This window comes from Corylus avellana, chromosome 8 (assembly GCF_965113065.1).
Source record: "Corylus avellana chromosome 8, dhCorAvel1.hap1.2, whole genome shotgun sequence".
Classification (NCBI taxonomy): Eukaryota; Viridiplantae; Streptophyta; class Magnoliopsida; order Fagales; family Betulaceae; genus Corylus; species Corylus avellana.
In genome coordinates, this window is record NC_142497.1 from 22148521 (window position 1) to 22158312 (window position 9792).

Below are 9792 nucleotides of genomic sequence, written 5' to 3' on the forward strand. Positions count from 1 at the left end.
AAAGACGGGTTGTGTTTAGACATTGATATAAGACTATATTGATCAACTATAACTCAACCCGAATATGTTCGTGAATCGTGCCGTAAATTGCCCACGCTTTCAATTTGCAATCAAACCCGGACAGCCATAAAGAATTTGTAATAGAAATTGTATTACTCATGGCAGCAAGCTAACTTTTGATACCAAAAGAAGATAATAGGGAGGATGAATATGTTAGTCACCACTAGAACTCACTCCTGGCAATTTTGTTTTCAGTGGAAAATTTGAGTACAACCCAGAAGGAAAATTTAGTTAAAAAATCTTTCCCTAAAAAGAATATATATATATATATATAAAATTTAAAAAAATTAAAATTAAAAAATAAAATTAAAATTAAAAAAAAAAAAAACAAACAAAGAAGGAAAAAGAAAAAAGGAATTTCCATTAATTGTGTTCTTCTTTGTGGCCAGAAATCTCATTCTGAACGAGTGGACAATGTAGCAGGGGAGAGGCTGCCGGGGTTCTCCTCACAAAGGGCCAATGCCCTTTCCAAATTGGCAACAATGTCACTCATGCTAGGCCTCTCCTTTCCCTCCAAGCTCACGCAACGTGCAGCAGTGTAAGCCAACACCTGAACTGCCGCCGCCTCGTGCAGTTCTGGCAGCCCAACCCTTGGATCCACCACCTTTTGTAGCTCCCCTGCCAATATCAGCGGGGCGGCATGCTCCACCACGCCAATTGGACCCGCCGTCACGTCCTCTTCATTCCTGAAGACAGCTCTCTTCCCTGTCAAAAGCTCCAACAAGACCACACCTACGCCATAGACATCACTCTTTGCTGTCAAAACGTTTAGTACATAGTACTCAGGATCAATGTAGCCGACCGTTCCGACAGCCTTGGAAGACATGGATTCATGTTCAGATTCTGGCCTCAATATTAGTGATAATCCAAAATCCGACACTCTTGCAGTCCAATTCGCGTCTAAAAGTATGTTTGAGGATTTAATGTCTCTGTGAATGATCGGTGGCACTGCATAACTGTGCAGATATTCAATTCCTCTGGCGGCGTCTAATGCGATTTTGATCCTCATTTGCCAACAATTCAAAACGCTGCTACTTTTTTCAACATTGTTCTTGTTATGCAGATGATCATGGAGGGCGCCATTGCTCATGTACTCGTAAACCAGAAGCCTCTCGTCGTTCTCTTCACAGAATCCGACCAACCCAACTAAATGCTTGTGGTGAATCCTAGACAACAACGCCAATTCAGAATCAAAGGCGATTTCTTTTTCCTGAAATTTCTTTGTTCTGATAGATGTTTCTCCCCTTTTGATGGCTACTTCGCGGCCGTCCACGAGCTTGCCTTTGTAAACACTGCCGAAGCTCCCAGCGCCAATCTTGCTTTCCATTGAGAAGTTGTTGGCGGCAGAGGAAAGCTCTGAGAAAGAAAATGTCCGCGTCCTGTCCATGTGCTTGGATGCTGTTGACGACCCACTTCTCTGCCTTTTCAATGAGCTTGGAGTTGGGGCAATTGAATCAGTGACAGTGACAGCATCCACGTTGTTGGGTTGCACAGAATTAGAATTGTTCTTGCGCAACAAACTAAGCACTCCAGCCCATACGCAAAAGGCAATGCTGCAAATGCCTGCAAAACCGCCGACCGATCCAACAATCACAAACGCCAATGAAAACTTGTTCCTGCCTTTGGTTGTTGGGGGAGAAACCGGCTGCTTTGACGGCGGTGATGATGCCTTCGGCAGAAGCGGAACGGCAACCGGCAGCTCAATCTGGCAAGACTTGCATATATTCCCAGACCCATCACACAGAGCCTCAGAATTTGGATATACACCGCATGCGTTACATGAAGAATAAACACATGGACCCGGAAGAACAATTCTTAATGGAAGCTCACTGGATATACTGGGCCACCCGGGTCCCCAACAAATCATCGATAAATTGCTCGACGTTAATCCGCACGCAAAATCTAAACCTGCAACAATCGACTCGAAGGAAATGTTTTCAATCGCATTGCTGTCGAATTCAAATCGATTGCTTCCTCCCCAACATGCCACCAATCCATTTCTTGCCCGCATAGCACAAGTAAAATTGCTTCCCAATGCCAAACCAGAAAACTCAGAAGCGGAGCTAAAAGGAACATCCAGCTGACCAGAACCATTGTTCCCTTTACAAACCAACGTCCCTGTCGTCGTCAAGCCACAGGCATGAGACTCTCCGGCGACTAAGCTTGACATTGACAAATTCCCGAACTGTCTCTGAATCTCGGATCCGATGTAATTACCATTACCCCAACATAAAACAGAGCTGTCGTTCTTCAAAATGCCGCATGAAAACCCACTTCCAGATGTCATCGAACGGAACCTCAATGCTTCCCGGGGTGATGAGAAGTTAAACCCACCTTTATTACTTCCTCTCCAACACCTGGCGATGCCGGAGTTGATCTCTCTGGCGCAAACTTGAGTATCGCCGACAGTTAGATCAGTCAGCTTGACCGTGTCGCTGTAATATATACGTCTTGGCTCGAAGCTCGAGTATGATGGGCTAGTGTCCCAGCAGAGGAGGCTGGAGCCGCCGGACCGGAGGCCGCAGAAGAAGTTGCCGCCACCTGAGATGGCTTCGAAGGAGATATTGGGTTGGACTGAGATGACTTGGCCGTTTTGGTAGCATTGGACTCTCTGGGTGGGCTCGGCGGCAATGATTCCGCAGACTGTGGTGGTGCCGTAGGTGATGGCGGCGGTGGAGGCCGAGCCGAGTCCGTTAACGACAGTTGGAAGCGAGAGAGGTATGAAGGTGATGAGGAAGAGAGTGATGGTGAAGAAAGAAGGTGGAATTGTCATTTGAAAGATGTTGACAGTTGTTTTTTCTTCTTCATTGAGAGAGAGAGAGAGAGAGAAGTTGAGGAAGAAGAAGAAGAAGAAGATGAAGAAGATGAAGATTAAGAAAAACAAAATAGAGAGGTTGATTATAATCAAGTTAACATAAACTTGCCCCCATATTTAATATGCGTAAGGAAAGATGGGGTGAAATATTAATTAAAGAGTAATGGTGCTTAGTTGACTTTCATCCTATCATCATATAATTAGGATGACGTGACACTTAAAGTTGACTATTTGATCATTTTAGTTGTATTATTTAAAATTTTTAAATCATTTACATTTAAACAATTACTTCATATATATTAATAGATGCATCAACTTTAAATTCTGATCATGAAATTATTACTATCTATTTCATTTGAAATTGAGATGAATCTATTATGTGGTGAAAGGCGGCCCCCCTCACTAATTAGTGGTAGTCAGCTGCCCTCTCTGGTTATTGAAAATAACTATGCCACGTGACACATACCGTTGGCACATGGCGTTTCAAACAAGAGTCACATGACATTGGTTGATTAGTCTAATGTGACATTATATGGTAGATTAATAAAGTTACCTATTTAAAATTAACGAAAAACTAAAAGACCTAATTGTCAAAATTAAAAAACCGAAAGACAATATTCAAATTGCGTAAAACCCTAAGGACTAAATTTAATTTTTCCCAAACAAATATTGGTGATGTTTAGGGGCCTAATAAGCTATAGGATGTAAAACTTTTTTTTTTTTTTGACGTATAGGATGTAAAACTAATTTGCTACTTGTGGAGCAAAAAGTGAGTGGCAATAGTCAATGAAGTGGGTAGTTAAGAAGTCGTTGCATGAAAAGCAAGGAAAGTGACGTATATAGTTTGGATTGGTTAAGTAATTGCGTTGAGCCTTAATTAAGGAGTTTTAAGGAGATTCAATGCCAGCAAAAAGCTCACAGCTCAACCCCTTGGAGCTATTTATTAGCCGTAGGAACAACGACACTTGCAATGGTTGCTGCTTCCAACAAAATATTATCTATATATAGTTTAAAAAATTTAGAGTCCATAAACATGAAAGCTGAATAAATATTTGTGCAAAGAATTTGTGCTGTTTTTAGTTTTTTTTTTTTTCTTGTTTCTTTTCCTTATTTTTGGGAAGGTCTGTGAAATTAGGAGGAAGAAAATGTTGATACAAATTTATTTAGGTAGAATTTACTTTTAAAAATTTATTAGGTATTATAACATATTATCAGCAGTCGATGTTTACAATAGCCTAATTTATCAACACTGACCCGATAGTAACTATTTTGTTTTTGGTGGCTTCATTCATCTATCAATATTCAATGACTTAATAATATACTCATATATAGTAGTACGATATTTTAATCAGCCTCCGGGCGACCACAAAGCCGCAACACATTCGGTTCCATACTTTATGAGTTGCGTCTAATCTCATACTCAACGTGTTGGCGACTCTACAAATACCAAATGGTACAAACTTTGAGTGAAACTCACTCCTAAAAACTAGTTTACAAGGGAAAGGTAACTAAGATCTTATGTTTATATAGTTAAAATTGCACTTAAACTATTGAAGCCCCTTAGGATTGTAATAAACATTTGAAGTACTACAATCTCCGTACAAATTTATGCGACAGTATTTTAATGGTAAAAAAAAATTAAATAACAAAAATTTGACTAAAAAAATGACGAATTTTTTTAAGGGTCTACCACTAATCATTTGCTCTAATGAGACAGTAGCGAGTAGACAATTATAATTTGATTAGATGGGCTGTCACATTGACTCATAAACAATAGATTCTTTTTAATGATAATTATGATTGATAATTAGTTAATTAATATGTGGGAACCCAAGCTAAAAACTTAGAATGAGCTTGAAACCGTGAACCCCCCACAGAAAAATTCCAAACATAAAGGGTAAGACAAAGGTTTTGTGTGTTAATATTTTTTAATATTGAATAAAAATTTATGTGATATAAAAATAAAACTAATTAAAAGATTGACGGGACATGGTAGATTAAGAAGGGTAAGTATAGTTTCCCAGACAAGAATAACCAAAAAAGAAAAACAAAATAAATATGCTAAAATGACTATAAAATCAAAAAGATGAATCACCAAAGGCATAAATAGTCAAGACAATGTTGACAATTTTTACTGCAGTGAATATACTACATACCAAGTAAAACAACACTAAGTAACAGAATAAATTATGTTCACTTAATCAAAATGAAGAATCCTCACATCCACGAGTCACTCGGGCTAATGATAATGTTGTGATTGCAGTTGATGTATGGTAACAAAAACATTGATTTACATGACATACCAACAAGACCATTGAGTTACAGGAAAGAGAGAATTCAACACAACCAATTATCAAGATTTTTTTTTCTTCATATTTTTCTTTTGCCAAGGGTACTCAATGTGGGCTGTTGACAAAAAGATGATAGAAATGTAACATTCACCTCCTACCAAAAGCTTCCAGAGGGTCCCTACCATCTGCATCAGCAATCATCTGGCTATCATAACTTTCATATTCGAAATCCCCATCAAGATTTTCCATGGTTTTTCCAAAAACAAACGATTTTGTCCCCATGGTTGTGAAAGGCATTAAACCAAAAGCTCGGGCTGTTTTGATCTCTCTGGCAACCTTCCTCTGGGCCTTGGCACTAATGCGAGTCTGTTCGATGAACAAAGAAAATAAAGGGAAGATTTACCCGTAAATTTGGCTCAATAAACAAGGAAAACAGAAGGAAGATTCGTGTGTAAACATCAGTTCTATCAAATCCAATCTATTGAAGCTACATGCTACATGAATTCCACACGCGCATTAATCCTTGTATACGGTCTCATTTTTACCTTGCTCCTCTTGATAATAATCCCAGCCTCCGTTATGAAGTTTGCGAGGAATCTAACATTCTGCATAGAATAGATAAGAAAGATCAAGAAGGATAGACATATTCCAGCCACAGTTATGAAGTTTGCGAGGAATCTAACATTCTGCATAGAATAGGTAAGAAAGATCAAGAAGGATAGACATACTTTATCTGATATTAAAAATACTGCAGTATGCCATATGAATACTATAAGCGTAAGCCCACTTCAAAGGGCAGCAGCATAGTCGACTCTCAAATAGCCCTTGGACCAAAAACAAAGGGTAAAATCCACTTTTGAACAGTCTGGTAGCAGACAAGAAAAATCATGACATCAAAATACAACATAATCTGGCCACGATTTGTTTACACCCACCTCCATATATCCTTTTACCGTTCAGGAGTCTAGGACAACAATACATAATTCATCAGTTATTTTTTCTTTTTTCAATTATTGCCCAATGACATTACATTGCCAAAGAAGCCCCATTTTTTTTTTATTAAAGACATTAGTTTTAACCCTAAAAGTATCCCATCCAGATCCCTGAAAGTATCTTGGCTGTATCAATCAATATCCAACCAGTCAGTACTTCAAAATTATCCTACACCGTACTCCAAAAGGTTTAAACTATCCAAGAGTAATAGGTCCCCACTCTTGTTTATGGGAGGAGATGTCATTTGATCCAATGACCATAAACAATTAATTAAAATTGATAGAAAAAACAATGGACAAAAAACCCAACTTTAAAGACCTCAAATTGTGAAATGCACTATCCTTCCAATTCAGTGATCACAACCACTGATGGGGCAGCTCTTACAAGATCAGGAATTGAAAATCCTAATCATTATAAAGTCATCACTCTTATTTAGATATCGATCAATATAAGTCATAAGCATGGGATGTGATTGCAACTAGTAATCCAAAGCAACAGTAATCCTACTTCAATGACCGCATTCAAAAGAATGTAAAATCTTTCCACAAAGTACATCGATAGTCATCATATGTGGAGGTATGTATTAAATACAGATAAGCTCACCCTAAAATCAGCTTTTTGTAGAACCTCCTTTGTAGTAGTTTCAAATTCATACTTTTTGGAAGGTTTCCACACTCCTGGCCGTCTAAGATCAAGATCCTGCATAAGGTCATGCAGTGCTTAAATGAGAAAAATAAAAATAGGTTAATGGAAAAAGAAAACACCATCATAGCACCAGTAATAAAGGTTACACAGTAAACTGGAATGAAAAACATATACAGTAAACACAATTGTAATATTCACTAGCATATAGCTGTTAAGAATTCCCTATTTAACTGATAAAAAGAAATGAGCACGGGATTTTCCAGGACAATCATCTCATGAATCAAGAATCAGAGCATCAATTCATTTGACTCAATTTGTAAATAATTTTTAATATATATAAATCTTGAACAAATGGCACATGTGAATTCCATGGTGCTCAATCCTTACATCCTCATAGAATACATTATACACTCCAAACAAACAGGATCAGCTCAAAAGGCAATCTTTAGCATTTCCAAAATAAACCCAAAACCATTGTTATGGAATACTGGAAAGGCAGAATAATAGAGGCCTCAGCTGCGTGCACTACAATACCTTTGTCTCATAAGTCATTCCATGATCAGCATTGATATCCGCTCTAAACGAGTAATTGTCTTGCATTATTTCGTCCGAATCAAACTGAAAATATGCGGCTGCTTCCTTCAACCTCCCATCCAATCCATCGGACAAAGTGTTGAAACTTTCGTCTAGGCCATCCAGTGTCTGGGAATTACTTCCTTCACTCACTCTCGGACCCAATCTGTAGTGACCCCCTGGTCTATCAAGCTTTTGGAAAAAGGAATCGGACTTAGCATTGCCCCCAGAAGAGTCACCAAAAATCGACCTCTCAAACTCATCAGTTGGCTCAAATGAGTTTGTTTGCTTATAATCATCAACCCCACCACCACCTGTTCTCGGACCCAATCTGTTGCGACCCCCTAATCTATCCAACTTTTGGAAAAAGGCATCGGACTTAGCATTGCCCCCAGAAGAGTCACCAAACATCCGCCTCTCAGACTCATCAGTTGGCTCAAATGAGTTTGTTTGCTTATAATCATCAACCCCACCACTACCTGTTCAAAAGGTCGAAGACAATCAAAACAATAAATTCAGAAGCTCACACGGTCGTACCACCAAAACTCTAGTAGAACATAGCATACAGAAAACAACCCATTATGCTAAACCTCGAAACAACATAACCCCATCACGAAAACCTTCACAAAATTTCTCCATAATACACACACGCACACATTAATTTCATAACGATTTGCCCAAAAATAAAACAGTAACAAGCAATACACCTTGGAACAACATAACCCATCACGAAAGTCTTCATAAATTTTCTCCTTTACATACACACATTAATCTCATCATCCAACAAAAGGATCAAGCAATATGCGAATCTAGAAGTGAAATATACAAAGAGAACACCTGAAGTTGCATCTGTAGAGAGAGTTCGGACAACATGGGGTCGCGGAGATCGGCGCGATAAGCCATTTTGACATGAACGCAGCGCGAAAGAGACGATTTTCATTTCTGGTTTTGAGCTTTGCGCGCTCTACTACTTCTGGAAGTGTTCTCTCAAATCCGGGATTTAGAAATGAAACGCTTTTTTAGGGTTTTAGGTGGAAAGGGAACCACTTGGCATGAAATTGTTAATTGGGCTTAAGGCCTTTTTAGGGCCTCTCAATGTGTCTTCTTTGGCCCAAGAGAGAAGGCTAAGATTATGATTTACGGACAAAAGCCTGAAATAGCTTCCTTTTTTTAATGCTTTGTATTCAATCTTTGACAAAAGTGTTTTTTTTTTTTTTTAAGTCACTTAAAACCCATTATATTAGTCTTAATATAAAATAAATATAATAAATAGGTGTAAAGAGTAACATTACTCAATTGAATTTTATCATCAAAAAAAGCTTAGTGTACAACGACTTTAATTGCAACCCTCTTCTAAACTTCGCATGATAGTCATGTCAGAGCAAATGTCATATATGTCATTCTCTTCCTTATATTTAGGAAAAATTTCAAAATAAAAAATAAAAAAAACTACTCATATCATATTCCCTACATTTAACTAACTCTCAATGGTTGCTACAGTGTTTTCCAATGTGTAGGGAACCAAAAATGGTTTCCTATATATTATTTTAATATAAACATTTGTCTTTCTTCTTTTTCTTTATCTTTTTCTCTTTAATTTGGGATTGTGTTGAGATTTTGTGAAAAAAAAAGTGAGAGTATGTAGGAAACTTGTATTTTGTAAATAAATAATATTTAAATGGTATAGATAAAGGTAAGTGAAGCTATTATGAAATATATTTTCATAGGGAAGCAAAAAGTAGTTTTGTACCTTCAACTTATGAAAAATCAAAGGAAAGCTGTTGCTAATGCTCATATGGGTGAAAAAAATAGATTGACATGTAAGGTCAATTAGTTAGCCGTCATATCAATTTATAAGGTGATGTGCTATACATCCTCCTCCGTCCTCCACCCATCTTCCTAATTTTCAAAACTCGTGTTGAATATATAGAATGCAAGTATCAGGCCACATGTTACGATAGTTTTGAAAATTGAGAAGGTGAGAAAAAGATCGAGAGAGAAAATGAATCATTTCTCATTTATGAGAGGCTTGTAATACATCTATCAACATGATATTGTGATTTATTTATAATAAAAGTTTATGATAATGACAATGCCATATAAGTAAAATATAGAGAAAAGTCCACATGCTTCTCTCAAACTATCATATAATTGACAATGTCCCCTCAATGACGAAACTAACCTTAGTAAAATTAAATATATATATACACTAAAACTTACTTATAGAAAATTGAAACGAAAAAAATCCGTTTTATAAGGAAAAAAATTTAAAAATTTAGATTTTTTCTTAATACAAATTGAAAAAATTTCGTTTTTTAAAAATTTTATTTAAATAAAAATTTCATTTTTTTTTAATTTCGTTTTAAAAAATCAAAATTTTCGTTTTTAACAACAAATTTTAAAAAAAGAAAAACT

General features: G+C 37.1%; 1 protein-coding gene and 1 pseudogene across 1 annotated transcript; both read right to left on the reverse strand.

The window, feature by feature from the left end:
* Positions 1 to 449: 449 nt before the first annotated feature.
* On the reverse strand, positions 450 to 2833 carry LOC132164549 (putative serine/threonine-protein kinase-like protein CCR3 pseudogene; annotated as a pseudogene).
* A 2435-nt stretch (positions 2834 to 5268) lies between these two features.
* On the reverse strand, positions 5269 to 8375 carry LOC132163648 (Ribosomal protein S18). The gene is made up of 5 exons (XM_059574017.1): positions 8215 to 8375; positions 7339 to 7856; positions 6763 to 6858; positions 5712 to 5771; positions 5269 to 5532 (listed from the first exon to the last, which is right to left on the reverse strand). The coding sequence occupies exons 1-5, from the start codon at positions 8315 to 8317 to the stop codon at positions 5314 to 5316; spliced, it is 996 nt and encodes a 331-aa protein (XP_059430000.1). The 5' UTR covers positions 8318 to 8375; the 3' UTR covers positions 5269 to 5313.
* Between the last annotated feature and the right edge of the window lie 1417 nt (positions 8376 to 9792).

Coding starts and splice junctions, on each gene's coding strand:
- LOC132163648 (XM_059574017.1), bottom strand. CDS start 8,317: ATGAAAATCGTCTCTTTCGCGCTGCGTTCATGTCAAAATGGCTTATCG. Junction 7,857..8,214: donor CTCTACAGATGCAACTTCAG/GTGTTCTCTTTG, acceptor CCTTTTGAACAG/GTAGTGGTGGGGTTGATGAT. Junction 5,772..6,762: donor TACAAAAAGCTGATTTTAGG/GTGAGCTTATCT, acceptor TATTCTATGCAG/AATGTTAGATTCCTCGCAAA.